We start from the raw sequence: 15,667 nt of genomic DNA, 5'->3' as shown, positions 1-15,667 counted from the left end.
GCGGGGTCGCGGCGGCAGCGAGAGGGCGGCGGGAGCGCGCGGCGCCCCTAACCTCCAGCCGCGGGTGCGCGCCGGCACCCGCCCGCCGGGCCGACCGGCCGCGATGTCCGGCGCGGAGGAGGCCGGCGGGGGCGGGCCGGCCGCGGGGCCTGCCGGCGCCGTGCCAGCTGGGGCCGGGGTCGGGGCTGGGGTCGGGGTCGGGGCCGGGCCAGGGGCGGCCGCGGGGCCGGCGGCGGCAGCGGCTCTGGGCGAGGCGGCGGGGCCCGGGCTCCCGGACGAGGCGGGCCTGGCAGGCGCCCGGCAGCTGCAGGAGGCGGCCGGCGACCCCGACGCGCCGCCCAAGAAGCGGCTGCGGGCGGCCGAGGCAGCCGAGGCGGCGGCGGCGGCGGCGGCGGCGGGCAGCGGGAAGCTGGAGGAGCGTCTCTACTCGGTGCTGTGCTGCACCGTCTGCCTGGACCTGCCTAAGGCCTCCGTGTACCAGGTAGGGCCGCCGGCCCGACCCCGACCCAGCCCGGCTGCAGCCCCGCCGCGGCCGCCCCCCTCCCTGGGCACCGCGTATCCTCGGAAGGCAGGTCTGAGCTCCGGGGCCCAGCAGTCGGGATACCGGCGGCTCTTCGGAAGCTTTACATTCTCCTTCTGTTAGCACTTTATTTCCTACTGGTAACCAGCTTCTCGTACTGACTTCTCTTGTTCCCAGATCCGAATCTTTCGCTTCTTTACTTTCCGGGTTTCCCCACTGCCCCCACCTCAGCACTCCCCAGCTCACCCTCTCAAGCTGCCCCCAGAGAAAGCTGGTGACAGATACCCACATCCCGCGCCCCTTCGCTCTCCTCCCTCCGCCCCCTCCCGCCCCCCCCCCCCCTCCTCGCCCCGAGCCTGCTCCCCTCATTCTTGAGCTCCCTGGGCTTGGGGAGACCCTGGTCTTTCCTCTTCACTCAACAGCTCTTTCTCTATTCTTTTAGTAGCCACACCCCCGAAACCTGCCTTCAAGCTCTTGTCGTGTACCTTCTACCTCTTTATTGAAAGAACTCTCTTTGCCTTTCATTTTGGAAGAGAATTGAAAGGAGTGGATCACCTCTTTTCCCTTCCCCTCATTTCTTCCTCTGGGTGAACTACCTGCATCAAACCCCACAGTCTGGGTCCCTCCTCTCTTCCCAGGCTGACCTTATGCTTTCTGTATATGCTATGCCTTAAGTTAGATTCCCACCCCTTTCTACTTTACCCACACCAGGCCTGGCTTCTCAGGCTACCAGCACTCCAGGAGGTGTGTCCACCCTCCTTTTACCATCTGAGAATCCAGAATGTTGGCTGGACTCCATCCTTAACCAGCCACAGCCATCAGAGAGGGGACTTGGCCCAGGTGGATCTTACATGGGCGTCACAGAGCAGCAGGGGCCACACCTTGGCCCTAGAATTAGTTTACAGTGTGCTCTCTTCTTTGTCCACCTGTCTCTCTCCCCACCCCCACCCCTCTGATAGGCTTCCTCCCAGAATCCTTTTGAGGAATGGAACAGGTTCTCGGTCACCTTTCTTTGCACTTACAGGACTGGTGATGGCTGATGGGGCTTTGTTCTGTTACTCAAACAGGGGGCCATGGGCAAGAGGGCCGTTTTTGTAGTAAGCAGTACCGGGCTAATCTGGGTTGCCATCTCCCCCGCCTCTAGATCTCCAAATCCTTTCCTGCTTTGGCATGACGTAGCTTAGGAGGACCCTGGTGTACCCAGGTGACAGAGGAAAGAGAAGGCATTGGCAGGGAAGTGGGTTGAGTTCTTTGGGATGAGGGCACTGGCTCTCTGCCTAACCTCCTGGCCAGAGGCCCTAGCTCAGGAATACCACAGGCCTTCTGACCCAATTGGAGGAGCACTTCCCATGGACCCTCAGCCTTGGAGGGACCCTTCAGGAATTGTCCCCTCTCCAGCCCATTTTCTCCTTGCCCGTGACCTTTTGATCCTCTCAGGTGGAAGAAGTCTTCCTTTCTTGGGTCTTAAATGAGAGCCCCAAAAAGCCAAGCCAATGATGGGTTGTGGGGGAGGGTCCCAGGGGAATTTGGGGTTCTCCCCCCATCCTGTGAGTGGGCTAGACCTGGCCCTGGCACGATGACAGGCCACATGGTGCTGCTTCCTGGTCCACTCAGCACAGAGAGCCAAAGCTCTGCCTCTGGCCAGAGCTACCGGTGATGGGGCCTCTGAGCCTGGCTGGTTCAAACCGGCCTGCAGTGTGCTGGGAGCTGAGCTCCGTCCTGGGCAGACTGGAGGCAGGCAGCTAAACAGCTGTGATGATGGAGAGAGTAGAGGAGCTGAGATAGCCCTGACCTGTGGCCTTCCCATGACCTAGTGGGCTCTGCTCAGCAGCTTCCCTGGAAACAGGCCTGCTGAGCAAGGAGAGACCATGACGCTGAACTGTAGGCTTTAGCACCGGCCCCTGCCCTACCTCCATTCTTCCAAAGTGACAGCTGGGCCTTGATAGGGAGTTGTTTCTCTCTCATCTCTGGATGCCTACAGAAAGCTCTAGAACATGTGATCAGCGGTAGAGCCCTTGGCTCTAGAAGGGTTGACTAGAGTCCTGCCACGGATCGGAACATGCTCTGGTTGCTGGAAGCCATGCCGTGGGTGGGGGCATGCCTGGCATGGATGCATAGCAGTGCCCACGAGGGGCCTGAGGGATGAGCTGGAGGAAGGAGGGAAGGCTTCTTGGTGGCTCCCCGCTGCATGTGACCTGGATGGGGACATTGAGGGTAGGGGTGGGGACGAGCCTGGATGCATCTGAGCTGGGTTTCCTCCCAGGAGGATCTGGTCCTAAATGGCGTAGGCCCTATACATGCTGTCTCCTAACCTTCTTCATGTCCCTGGTTGGGTCCCACTACTGACCATTATCTCTTGGCCTGGGCTCAGCCCCTCCATTTCTGGGGGTCTTCTTTGGCATGCCATGTTGACTGTCCTTTTTTGGTGGGCTGGTCTCAGGCATGTGACGTGTTCCATTCTCTGTTCCTACCAGCGACGTTTCTCCTGACTCCGCCAGGACACACAGCTTGGAGCAGGCACCAGCCACGCTGTGCGTCTGGGGACTGTCTCAGATGGTGCCCAGCTCTGGGGTGAGGAGAATTACCAGTGGCCATGGTGAGCCCAGTGCACTGTGCCTGGCTGGGTCTGCAGGGGACAATTCCGTGGGCCTCTGGAGTTGGCTGAGTGCGCGGCAACTTGAGAGTGCTGTGGCCACCAGCCCCCACATCCATGCCACCAGGGGAGCCTTGGTGGTGGCAAGAGCTCACCCGGAGCGGACGTCTCCGGCTGTTGTGGAGCCTGAGCCCCTGGCTTCACACAGCTGGCTCTCCCACACATCTAGCACATTAAACCACACACCTGGGCTGGGAAACCTGCTTTCGTATAAGAGCAAGGCAGTCATGCAAATGGTTTTCGCCATGGCCTACTTTAAGGTAGGTCAGGTCAGATCAAGGACAGAGTAGGTTCAGCAGATGCTGGCTTTGATGTTCTTTGTGTGGGTGTTGGGTGTGTCCTTGGTGACTGGCCTGACATCTCCAGAGTCCTGGGCAGCACCCAGGTGGGGGCAGGAGGACTGGAGTTGCAACAGGGACACTCATGCAGGAGTGCGCAACAGGCACCTGCTGTAGATACAGAACTGTGGTGCTAGGGTGATGTGACCCGGCCCCCTCGGCATATGGGAGCACCTCCTCTGGGGGAGACAAAGGCAGCCTTTCTGGTGACTGGAGCATTGAAGATGCAACCTTATCCTGATCTCCTTCCCAGGCTGTCCCCCAACCCTACACACAAGGCCCAGTGTGTCCTCTGTGTGACACACCTGGTGTGACCCTGCAGACATCGCCGAGGCCCTCAGCTGTGGTCCAGCATCTGGAGGGAGGGGCCACAAGGTCTCCCAACCCCTCGCTGGGCTCTCTGCCAGAAAAAGTTCCCTGTGACCTCCATCAGGGTGAAGGAGTAGGCAGGGGGGTCTTTCACAGGGCGTGGCCCCAACTGGCTTTCTGACCCACCACTCCTAGCCTCAGACCTTGGCCTGCCAGCAACACACCTCACCACTCCAGCGTTTTGCTCCTGTGCCCCTTCCGCCTGCGTGCCCCGTCCCCACTCCTACTTCTCTTCTGGGGCCCTACAGAGGCCGTGACCCTGTTCTGTAGCCATTGTCTCTCCCTGCTACAGGATGCTTGTCCTTGCTTCACGGGTCACTTGCCAGTTTCTGCCCTGTGGGAGCACAGGGGATGTCTTGCTGTGCCTCTCGCCCCCAGGCCTCCGGTCTCCACCAGGACCTGCCTCATGCCCTGGCGCAAGGGGACTGGATACTTGATTGGCAGTCACGTTGGTTAAAAAAAAAAAAAAAAAAAAAAAAAACCTAGGAAACGGGGGTGGGTCCACCTCTGTCCAGGCTCCAGCCAGTGTGCTCACAGGCCTTGGGGGGCATCCCGTCACTGTCAGCATGCCTGATGCTGCAGGCTCTATTCTAAATGATGTTTAAGGAATCCCCTGCAGGGCTGCCTGCCCACCTGGCCTGGGATTCTCTTCTCTAGCTCCTGGCTCTCGCCTTGAGGTGAGAAAGGTAGCAGAAAAGAGCTACAGAAATGTATCTGCCTAGGTATCTAAAACAAGAGCATAGAAAGGGCAAAGTTTCCGGACTCTGGCCGCATGAGAAGTTTTATTTTTTCGTGGTGGTGGTTTGTCACTTGAGTTGCCTTTTGATCCAGGGCGTATCCACATTCTGAGCAAGAGCCTCAGTCCTGACTCGGGTTAGCATGATGACAGGAGCCCAAGGTCCGGGGCTTAAAACCGGAAATGTGGCGGAGAGCTAAGAGTCCTGGCTTTACCTAAAACCCCTTTGTTCCTTGGACACAGTGAGGTCCCTCTTAGGCCACCTGAGTTAAGAGATTGAGGAGACTTCAGGCCAAACATGGGGGGTGTGGGGTGCCCTGCAGCCCTGATGGGCATGATGAAGGGGGGCCTGCAGCTGGGCTAAGGAGCAGTTTTGCGGTTAGTGCCCTCAGCTATGCTTTTGATGGTGAGCTGCTCTCACGGGCCTAGGATTTGAGGGGACGATGTATGCCAGGCTTGAAAGAGGGCCTGAAAGGCCGACTGACCAAGGCTTGGTTTCCAGAAGACAGGGTGGGGTGGCTGGGTGTTTTCTAAGACCCTCTCATAGCCCAAGGCCTGGGGTCAGGGCTCCCCACTCATGAGTCTGGAAGGTACATTCAGCTCCTCCTTAGCCCAGGGGGAAGCTGACCTGGGTGCCTGTAAGCTGCCTGTGCCCAGGTAGAGAGAGGGAGGGACTGCTGGGTGATGTCCTGCAGGGACAGGTACAAATGCCCATTCCTGGGCCATTTGCGGAGCGCTTTGGAGGGGATTGCTGTGGCTTGGATGCGGCTGGGGACTTCAGGGGTGAGGGAGGGGCTTTTGCTGAAATTGCACACCTGTGCCAGGAGTCCCTTCTGAGGCTCTGCAGGTGGTGGCCATGTGACTGGCCGGCCAGGCTCTGCTCTGTGATGGCCATGGTGAGTGTTTATTCTGTGCCTGTCATGTGTTGGGGGCCAAGCCATGCTGTTGTACGTGTTGTCTCACCCCACATGATGAAGTGAGTCGGTCTTTGTCATTCTTTGTGCCTGAGTAGAGTGAGGCCCAGAGAGGGAAGCAACAAGCCAGGGTTATGCTGCTGGTGACCTATAGGCTAGAGTCTAAGCCACCATCTGTCCTGGGAGGCTCTGTAATGTTCTGAGTTGGGAGGCCCTTCTTCCTGCCCCTCCTCCTATCAGGATCTTACCGGCAGCCCGGGTGGGCGCTTCAGGAGCTGCTTATTGGGGTACCCAGGCTCTTGGGAGCTTGGCTCTAGCATGTGGAGTGGGACATTCTGGCCTGTTCTGGCTGGGGCTGTCCATCAAAGGCTTGGCGGGCAGCTGATACTGTGCAAAGCCCTTTGGGACTCAGCTTCTGGCTGGGCAAATCAGGGTAGGTGCAGTCCAGCCTAGCCACTGAGGAGGCTGGGTCTACATTAGCATGTGGCCAGGCCTGCATGTGGAGTCAGGGTCTTGCTTGGGAGGACAGTGAGGGCCTGGATAGCAGGGAGGGCTCTGGAGCCTGGTGACTGCCCTGCTGTGGACAGATCTCCTGGGCTGGGTGTCAGCTGGACCCGGGCCAGCCACCTTGTTTCCACCCAGGAGCATCCCGTGGGTACCTGGTGAGGCACTGGCTGTGTGTGGGTATCAGCTTGTCTCTTGGACGGGCTGCAGCATCTTGCTGGCTCACTGTCTTCCAGCTCTCACCTGAGCTGTTGGGATCTACGGGGCAGGGGCCCTACCTTCCCCCAAGGAGGGCCAGTTTCAGTGCTTCTTTGTGGAGTCCTATCACCTAAACCCGTGTTGGGTCTAGAGGCTCCAGGAGGAGGAGGGGTGGGAGCTGGCGTGAGAGCTTGGATGTTCCTGCAGCCCCCGAACTCTAAGGAGGGGCCTGTTGGGAGGGGTATGCAGGCCCCCTCTCTCTGCCTCAGAATAGCGGGGTTTCAGGGCAGTGCCGGGAGGTGAGCAGTCACACACGTGGTAACCTTGGTGTTCCTCAGGTCTTAGGATGCCATCCAAGCCTCTCACCCTCAGGTCCACACACCCCCAGCTGGGCCACCCTGAAATAGAAGAGATGCCAGGTGGGTGTTGTCGCTGTTCCGCTCAGGCCAGTGGTGACTGCAGAGCTGAGCCCTGCCCGGGCAACCTCTCACCAGGCAGCATCGAGAACTAGGGTGCATATGGAGTGGTGTGGGGCCCCGGGCCCTGGGGTGGGGGGGCAGGGTCTCATAGTGTGCATCTGGCCAGGCTTCCTCACTGAGGGTGCCGGGCACTGGTCGTGGCTTCACTGAATGTGGTTCTCTGTGGTTTGGCCTCCCTTCCAGGGGGCGGCCTGAAGTCTCCCCCTCCTGTGAGTTAGTAGTTAGATCGCGTGTTCAGCTTCCCTGTGCCTTCTGCACACCCCAGCAGTCTTCTCTCTGGGGCTCGGGTTTGGCAAACCCAGGCCTCTGTCGGGCTCAGGCCCGCGGTGGGGGCTGTGATTAAAGGTATGCCCCAGGCCCTTGGTCTCTGTGCCTCCTACAGGGTGGCAGGGGCCTATGGCATCTGTGTCCCCCTCCTCTCCAGTCACCGCATCTCTGGCTTCTCCACTGACCTCTGGGGGTGGACAGGGTAGACTGCCTTTCCAGCCTGCTGCTCCTGTGAGCAGGCCTCAGCCCTTCCCAACTACTTGTCGGATCCCTTGGGTAACTGGCAAGGTGCTGGCTGAATGTGGGTATTGGCTTGTCCCTTGGCTGGGCCAGCAGCACTCTGCAGCTAGCCTGTGTGTCCAGTGCTGGCACAGGCCCACCCCCGTCAGACCCTTTTCCTCCAAACCTGAGCCCAGCCAGCGCCTCCTCCACATCTTGCACATTTTAATTTTTGACCTGACTTAGAAATTGAGATTTCAGTGCAGATAATCTGTGGGGCGTTTGTGTGGACGCGGATTCAACGTGTGAGGCCTTTGTCCCCAACCAGCCTACCCCCACCGGTCCTCAGCACGTAAGTCCCACCACTCACTAGACCCCAGGCCTGGCATATGGGTGCCAAGAGCTCACAGCCTACCCTAGCTCCCCAGCTCTGGGTGCACAGACCCCTGAACTGGTGGGATGGCAGTGGGTGTTTACTGAGGGCCCCGTGTGTGTGGATGTGGCCAGGCCGTTACTGCACTGCACCCCCCTCCAGAAGGGTCCCGGACCTCAAGGGAAGCTTGTGGCCCAGTGGCTTTCTGGAGGTTTGCCACAGCTGGTGAGCCCAGGCTAGCTGCTGGCGAGACCTCTGATGGCGCTGTCTGCCCCTTTACCCCCGGCTGGCTGTGGGAGAGTCTCCAAGTGGAAATCCAGCCACCCTTGGCAGAACCCCCACGTGTCCCCTCAATGTTCCCTGACCTCTGCTCCTCCCCATCTGCTGCTGCCGCAGGTTTTTACTAGTCAGGATCAGGTCTAGGGAAGGTGTGTCTGCCCTCAGGGGATGCTCAGCTCAAGGCTTTGCTCTTGTGTCTCTTGGTTTCTCTGTGGGCCTCTCCTGCCCTTCTTACTAGGAGCCCCTGGAGGGCCAACCCCACAGCCTGTGTATCTCTCTCGACGGCGCCAAGTGAGCACTCAGGAGGTATGTGTGGAATCAGTCAGAGACCCAACACAGGACTTGAGCAGGCAGCCCACTGCCCACATGCGCAAGGACTCCCAGCAAGGCGCAGGTTGCTGGCAGACAGTGTCTGGGCCTCAGATCTGCGGGTTCACAAAAGGAGGGGGCCCGGCTCCTACCGACCTAGTTCAGCGATATGTCCTGCCTGTAGCTCCCATTCTCCCCTCCAGGCATGCACTGTGCCCACACATCCTTGTCCCAGGCCAACTGGGCCTCCTCACCTGCCACAGCTCTGTGCAGTTTTTAGGAAGTCCCTTGCCGGTAGCCAGCCTTACTGCGTGGGTGGCAACTACACTCTCACCCGTGCTGGCCAAGGAGGGCTGGAGTGGAGGGGACAGGCCCCCAACCGCCAGCACAGGGGAGCAGTGTCTCCTGCCCCACTTGACAGCTGCGGGCCAAGTGCCACAGCCATGCCCAGACAAGAGCCTGTGTTCCTGGAGGCGTCCCGAAATCAGGGCCTCTAGGGGACTCTCGAGGCAGTCCCTAGCTCCTGGGATGGGAAGAGGCCAGGCTTCAAGCCCCAGTGTGGCCAAACCAATCACCACTAGTGGGCCTGCCTCGGTGGAGATCTGTTACCTCTGTAAGCCACCAGGGGCCACTTTTGAGTCACCCACCTCTCCACAGGAGCTCCATCGGCCGTGTCTTTGCAGTGTTCCAGGAAAAAGGCCTGTCCTACCTGAGCAGTGGCTCTGTTTGCTAAACAACAGCGTGCCTTGCCTCTCCTCGCCAGCAGTCCCTTCTGCAGCTGGAGCTGGCGGGGCATGCTGGTGCGTGCGTGTGTGCACGTCCTGCAAGTCTGTGAGCTCATCTCCCTTTCCTTCTTCGCAGTGTACTAACGGTCACTTGATGTGCGCTGGCTGTTTTATCCACCTACTAGCAGATGCCCGGCTGAAGGAGGAGCAGGCCACGTGCCCTAACTGTCGTTGTGAGATCAGTAAGAGCCTCTGCTGCCGCAACCTGGCTGTGGAGAAAGCCGTGAGCGAGCTGCCCTCCGAGTGTGGCTTCTGCCTGCGCCAGTTTCCCCGCTCCCTCCTGGAGAGGCACCAGAAAGAAGAGTGCCAGGACAGGTAACCGCCTGGGCCGGCCTGCCCACCCGAGGCTTAGCCACGCGTGTGGGGCCCAGGACGGGTCTGGAGGCCACCCTGGTGCAGGCGAGGCCGCAGCATGTGGGATGCTCTGGCTGTGTTGCCCTGGCCTTGGGTTCTGCACACATGGCCCGGTGACAGCCTAGAAGGAGTGGGCTAGGGTGGAGCTACACAGGACCCAGGCCCTCGGGGGGGCTGGGGTGGGGGCGGGGCCCCACAGAGGGCAGGGGGCTTGGATCTGGACCCGGTGCCTGTTTGGACAGCACCCTGGCTCTCCAGGGTTCTCTGGCTGCATGGTGGCCTCTTAGAGGCTATCTGTCCTTGGCATCCTGGGGCCCAGGAGAGCATGACAAGTTCTAGGAACTTGGTGTGAAGCTGCACGGGCACCCCCACCCAGCCCCTGCTGGTTGACACTGCCATCTGCCCAGTGGGGCCAGGCCACCGAGCCTTGCTTGGTGTGAAGCTGCATAGGGTGCAAGACCATGGTCAGTGGCCACTGTTATTAAGCAGGAGAGTCCTCACAGCAAAGGGTGTAGGTGGCCTGTGTAGCCACAGCTCTCATGGGCTACTTTTCTTTCACACACACCCTGACCCCTTCCTGAGAGCTGGCACATGGGGAAAATGGCCTTCGGGGGGTAGTCTGTGTATGAGCAGGGCTAGGCAGAGGCAGAGCCACCTCCCGCAGGGCGCAGGCCGTGACCACGGTGCTCGCCTCCTCCCTAGGGTGACCCAGTGCAAATATAAGCGCATCGGCTGCCCGTGGCATGGCCCCTTCCACGAGCTGACGGTGCATGAGGCTGCGTGCGCCCACCCAACCAAGACGGGCAACGAGCTGATGGAGATCCTAGACGAGATGGACCAGAGCCACCGCAAGGAGATGCAGCTCTACAACAGCATCTTCAGCCTGCTCAGCTTTGAGAAGATCGGTTACACAGGTGAGGCGCCCCATGGCCCACTGCATGCCACACGGGGTGAGGGGGGGTGCGGCCGCTGGGAGCCTGGGGAGCAGTGGGCTCTGAGCAGCGAGCACAGGCCATGCTGGGTGGCCAGGCTCTGGACAAGCTTTTGGCGAATGGGAGGACACCTTGGGGGCGAAGATGTGCCAGAGGCCGAGCAGGGGATGGGCCGAGGCAGGACCCCGGGGGCACCTGCATGGCTCTCAGAAGGCCCTCTCACCTGTCCTCCCCTCCCCGGCCCTGCCACCCTAATGACGTGGCATCCTACTGCACACAGTGGGGCTGCACAGCCTTGGGACAGTCAGGGTCTAAGCAGAAGGTGGGTGTGTCTTGGAGGGCCCGGGAGCTAGAGGCCTGTCCTGTGGAGCCAAAGGCAAGAAGAGCACTCAGCACATCCGGTCCCGCCTGCAGGCAATTACTGCAGTGGCCACGGGCTTCCTGAGGCCATCGAGAAGATGCTCAGGGGCGGGGCTCCTGAATGAGCTGAGGGTGCCCGGCTCAAAATGCAGAGCCGGGAGTGGACGCCCAGAGACGGGCAGGCTGGACGGCACTCAGGCCCACTGGATCTCATGGGCTCTCCTGGCCACGGCCACTGCCTTTGGACATGCTGGGGAGCAGGAACCAGGCCAGAGCCTGGTCCAGACACAGAGAACAGCGAGAAGCACCTGCTGCCACTGGGGCCACTCAGGGAGACTACGACCCTCTACTACTCAGCCCACACCAGGCAGCCGGCTCAGAGCATCAAGGGCGGTCGCAGGCAACCGGTCACACCATGCTGCCTGGACTAGGCCTTGGCTAGGTGTAGGCCTGCACAGGCCCGGGAGGCCGAGGGCCAGCAGCCTCAGCAGCAGCAGGTCACGGCCCCTGGTTAGTTGCAGCCTCAGCTGCCCCGGTGGGCGCCATGGCACAGACAGTCCGGGCCGGGCCTTGTGGGTCTGGGCAGGCCAAGGCATCATGATTGTGGCGGTGGCTGGGCAGGGATCCTCGTCCACGCAGGAAGGACTGGCCACCTCCATGGAGGGACTCGCGGGCCGTGGGCCCCGGGCTGTGCTGAGAGAACTGTGTGACAGCACAGGAGCCCAGCACTGGGCCACACGCCAGCGCTCTGCCTTGCGCCCCGTGCGGGCTCACGTGCCACGTGCCTGCCTGCCCGACCGCCCGCCGGCTTTTCTGGCAGCTCTGTATCAGAACCAATAAAGTGCACTTGTTCTCAGAACGCATCCTGTCTGTGTGTCTGCTTACCCACGCCCCTGGGTGGGCCTCCCTCTGCCTGGGCTGGGCCCTGGGGGAGGCGAAGAGGGAGGCCAGCGGGGGTCGGGCCGCTCACTTCTTTCAGCCTCTGGACTCCCTGCAGCTAATGCGTGTTACTTCTGTTTGTAGTTGTTTCCCCCAAAGCTTGTGTGCGCCTCCATTTGCCATAATTGCGTTTGATTTGCCTTGTGACAAGTAGAGCACGCTGTGTCCTCCCGGTAAGTCGCCTTCCTCCCTGGCTGAGCCTGCATCCTCGGCCTTCGGAAGGCACCGCCACCCGGCCCCACCCACACTGACTGCCGGCTCTTCCCGGCCTGTCTGTCTCCACAGAGGTCCAGTTTCGGCCATACCGCACAGATGACTTCATCACGCGCCTGTACTACGAGACGCCAAGGTTCACGGTGCTGAACCAGACGTGGGTCCTGAAGGCACGCGTGAACGACTCGGAGCGGAACCCCAACCTGTCATGCAAGCGCACACTCTCCTTCCAGCTCCTCCTCAAGAGCAAGGTCACGGCGCCCCTGGAGTGCTCCTTCCTGCTGCTCAAGGGCCCGTACGATGATGTAAAGATCAGCCCCGTCATCTACCACTTTGTCTTCACCAACGAGAGCAACGAGACGGACTACGTGCCACTGCCCATCGTCGACTCTGTGGAGTGCAACAAGCTGCTAGCCGCCAAGAACATCAACCTGCGGCTCTTCCTGTTCCAGATACAGAAGTAGGCGGCGCCGCGCTGCCCGCGCCTGCCCCGCAGCGGCCTCGCAGTGCCGTCTGACCGTTTTAGCAGAGGAGAAGGAACAGATGCAAACATTGGGAAGGTCTGCATGCGTGTGCGAAGGTGTGAGTGCTCTCACCTCGCCCTCCGCCCCGCCTCCCCTGTCCCAGGCACCGGAGGCTGGGCCACCTGCAGAGGAGACGGTGGCTCAGGGACACAATGGGGCTAAGCCCGTGGCCATGCCCTGGCCCCCATGGCGCAGTGAGGCGCACCGTCTGCTCTGGGCTGCGCCCGGCCCCTGGGCCGGGCTCAGGGAGCACGCTGACTTCAGACGGCATATTTGATTGCAATTAAAAAGGCACCCTTGTTTCCTACTTTCTGTTTTGTTCGAGGGAAAGGTGTGGCTGTAATTGGACATCGGGGGAGCTTTGGTTTGGCCTGGGGGTCAGAGCCCGCAGGTCCTTGTTATCACGCCTCCATGCACGCCCCCCGCCAGAGACTCGGAGACACTGCCCCCCTGTCACAGGCCTGGGCAGGGGAGCAGGCAGGACCCGGGTCTTGCAGCAGCCCCAGCGCACACATGCGCGCAACCACACACACACACACACACACACACACACACACACACACACCCCAGCTGCTCCAGAGAGATAGGACTTGGCCGCCAGGGCTCAGCAGATGCTTCGGAATGCAGGGTGAAATTCTGTCTCTTTCCAGGAAAACAAAATTAAACTCTTCATAGGCTCTTCTATAAGTTATGTAAATTTAGCAAGAGAGAATCTATTTTCTGTATTCAGCCTTGAGAGCGCAGCATCCCCAGCCTGTGAGGGAAGCTGTGGGGGCCGCAGGCAGTGAGCTAGCCTGGCTGGGAGGTTTCCAGTGGGCTGGCCATCCCCGTGCTGCTATCAGGAACTGGCTGCCACTTCCCAGAGGTCAGTCCCTGGGCGACGTGGCTCCTCACTGGAGGGAGCTCTTCACGGCCTCAGTGAGCAGTGAGCAGGCCCTGTGTGGGGGCCTCACAGGGAGGGTAGGAGCCCTGTGTGGAGGACCCTGAGACCCTCGGAGCCGCTGGAAAGGGGAAAGCTTGGCTCCCCTCCTTTGCTTGGGAGACACATCTCTTTTGCGATAGGGTTCTGCTGCTTCAATACCAAAGAACCGTTTCCTTTGACCCAGGCCTGGCCTACCCCACGCTTCAGAGCAGTCTCTGCCCTCCTCCACCAGCCTCGCTCCCCATTTCCAGGGCCCAGTAGGCTCAGCACTTGGGGCAGCCCTGACAGTAAGCGTGCAGAGCCGCAGGCCTGGCCTTTCCCTGTGGTCCCTCCCTCTCCTGGCCTGAGAGTTGGGGGCTGAAAAATAGAGGTAAGGAGCCATGCATGGGGTAGAGTGAGAGTCTCATTCCAGTGCCTAGCTCAGGCAGCCCTCTGAGCCAATTCTCACCCCAGGGCAGCTCGCTTAGTTCTACTGAGAAGACTATTTAGCTTCCTGTTTCCAGTCTAGGGTGTGGGGCTTATGGGGCAACCCCCTCCTGCAAGGCCACCTGTGCCTGGCCACTGAGGACACCCAGAGGTGCTACACTTGGTTTCTTACCCTCCACAAAGACCCCGTGCCCTGGCCCCCAACACATCCTTGGGAGCACACCCTGGCATGAGTCCCCCTGTCCTCAAGTGCTGCCCACCGCACCCCCCCCACCCCCCCCACCCCCCGCCACACACACACACCTGGCAGATACAGAGGATGAGATTCAGGTAGCCGTGTGCTAGGTCTTGTGTGTAGAGGGGATGGTCCCATGTCCCTGGATCTCCGCATCTCTCAAGGATGGACACCCTCTGTGTAGGGGTTCTGGATTTCTAAGTGACCATGTTGGGGAGAAGTCAGGGTAGGGGCAGGCTTGCCTGGTCTGCCTGTAATTTAGGTTTGTGTGTGAAAGATTTGAGTTGGCAGAGGAGCAGCGCCCGAAGGCTCTCCTGGGTGGGGTAGGGTGGGAGGCAACATCTCTATGCAGGTCAGGTATGTGGCTGCCAGAGGGGACCAGGCCAGGGGCCACAGGAGGGAGAAACCAAGGCCAGCTGGGCCTTCTGCGCCCTGTCCCCACAGTCCTAGGGCTAGCAGCTCTTAGATGGGGGTGGTAGATGGGCTGGGCTCTGCAGCACCAGGGCTCCCGGGTTGCCGGGGGCATACAGTCCACTATTTCTGGCAGCCCAAGGGCATGTCTGGGGGGTGCCCAAGAGGAGTAGTAATACATCCCAGCATCGCCTTGCCCAACACAGCCCCCACTCTGACATTCACCCCAGCAGCTGAGCCTTACATCCTGGTGGAGGCAGGTACCTTGGGAGACTGTAGTGTGTCGTGGCCACTCTTGGAAGCTGATGCCACAAACCTACTTGTGGCATCTCACCGGGGTCATTGATTTACTGGGGATTTCCCAACCTCCTTGTTAGGAGAGAACACCAGTGGTCTGTCTCCAGGACCCCTTGGCATTTGGCATTCTGAGCTAGAGAGAGTGGGGGTGCAACCTTGGCAGATGTGGAGGAGGCCTGGGGGCACACAGCAGGCTGCCCCCTCCGCCATCACCACTCCCCTATGTGCACTACATCCCTCAGTTCACCCAAGTGAGACATTTGCAAAAATAATAAAAATAATTTTTTAAAGAGGAAAGCGAGAGGTGTTTTTATCATTGTGGGAAATGACTTACATGTCACTATTGTGGTCTGCGTTCTCTTTGGATATTTTCTGTATGTAACTATATAGTTTCAAAAAAATTCCAAACCATGTTTTGTCTGTGTTTCCTTATGTGAAAAGCCAGCCTCATGGATGCATTTCCCTGGGTGAAGCCAGCATCCTGGGCAGGACTCAGCTGCTGCCCCTACCGGCCCCCACTCCTTGGACCCTGCTCAGTACTGCCCCACATACACATCTTGTCTGACCAGTGGGAAAGCTGAGGCATAGAGAAGTTGGGTCCTCTCTGGGCTGTCTTGTGAATGCTGACATTGGAAGGGGAGCCCCAACACAGTCTCTGCCCTTGGCCTATTGAGCTGAGCCAGTCTCTACCCCCATTGGCCTCGCTCTCTCACCCCTACCACATCTCCACTTACCCCTCACTGTGCTCCTTACACTCCAGCAGCCTGCCCTCCAAGCAGCTCTTTTGGTTTCAGGGCCTCCCTGTTGTGCTCCCCACCCACCAGACCCAACTAGGGACCTGCAGAGCCCTTCACCCTTCCAAGAGAAGAGGGTTCCCTGGATCCAACTTCCCATCTCCTGCAGTTCCTCAGACTTGCCCTTGCCCCCACTCCTTGCAGCCTCATCACCGGTCCTGGGCAGTCTTCCCTAGACCCACAGACCCATCTACCCCCTCTCTCACTTCCTCCACTGTGGGCCTCATGGTTCATCCACTGGCTGAGAGTTCTACCCTATTGGGTCTGTTTTGACTTCCACAGAAAATAAATGCAGCTACCTCACACTCTTTCCGGGC

The 15,667-nt window shown here is 59.9% G+C and overlaps 1 protein-coding gene across 2 annotated transcripts; it reads left to right on the top strand.

Annotated features, from left to right (window-relative positions):
• The first annotated feature begins 103 nt into the window (after nucleotides 1–103).
• Nucleotides 104–12,572, top strand: CYHR1 (cysteine and histidine rich 1). Of its 2 annotated transcripts, XM_042924027.1 has the most exons (7): nucleotides 462–481; nucleotides 2,995–3,116; nucleotides 6,571–6,651; nucleotides 8,088–8,155; nucleotides 9,020–9,258; nucleotides 10,000–10,211; nucleotides 11,814–12,572. In XM_042924027.1, the coding sequence occupies exons 2-7, from the start codon at nucleotides 3,074–3,076 to the stop codon at nucleotides 12,203–12,205; spliced, it is 1,035 nt and encodes a 344-aa protein (XP_042779961.1). In that variant the 5' UTR covers nucleotides 462–481; nucleotides 2,995–3,073; the 3' UTR covers nucleotides 12,206–12,572. The 2 variants fall into 2 exon arrangements, with proteins under 2 accessions (XP_042779960.1, XP_042779961.1); XM_042924026.1 differs by lacking the exons at nucleotides 2,995–3,116; nucleotides 6,571–6,651; nucleotides 8,088–8,155 and having other exon boundaries at nucleotides 104–481.
• The last annotated feature ends 3,095 nt before the right edge of the window (nucleotides 12,573–15,667 follow it).

This window comes from Panthera leo, chromosome F2 (assembly GCF_018350215.1).
Source record: "Panthera leo isolate Ple1 chromosome F2, P.leo_Ple1_pat1.1, whole genome shotgun sequence".
Lineage (NCBI taxonomy): Eukaryota > Metazoa > Chordata > Mammalia > Carnivora > Felidae > Panthera > Panthera leo.
Note: the sequence above shows the minus strand (reverse complement) of the source record. Positions and strands in the feature narration are given on the sequence as shown.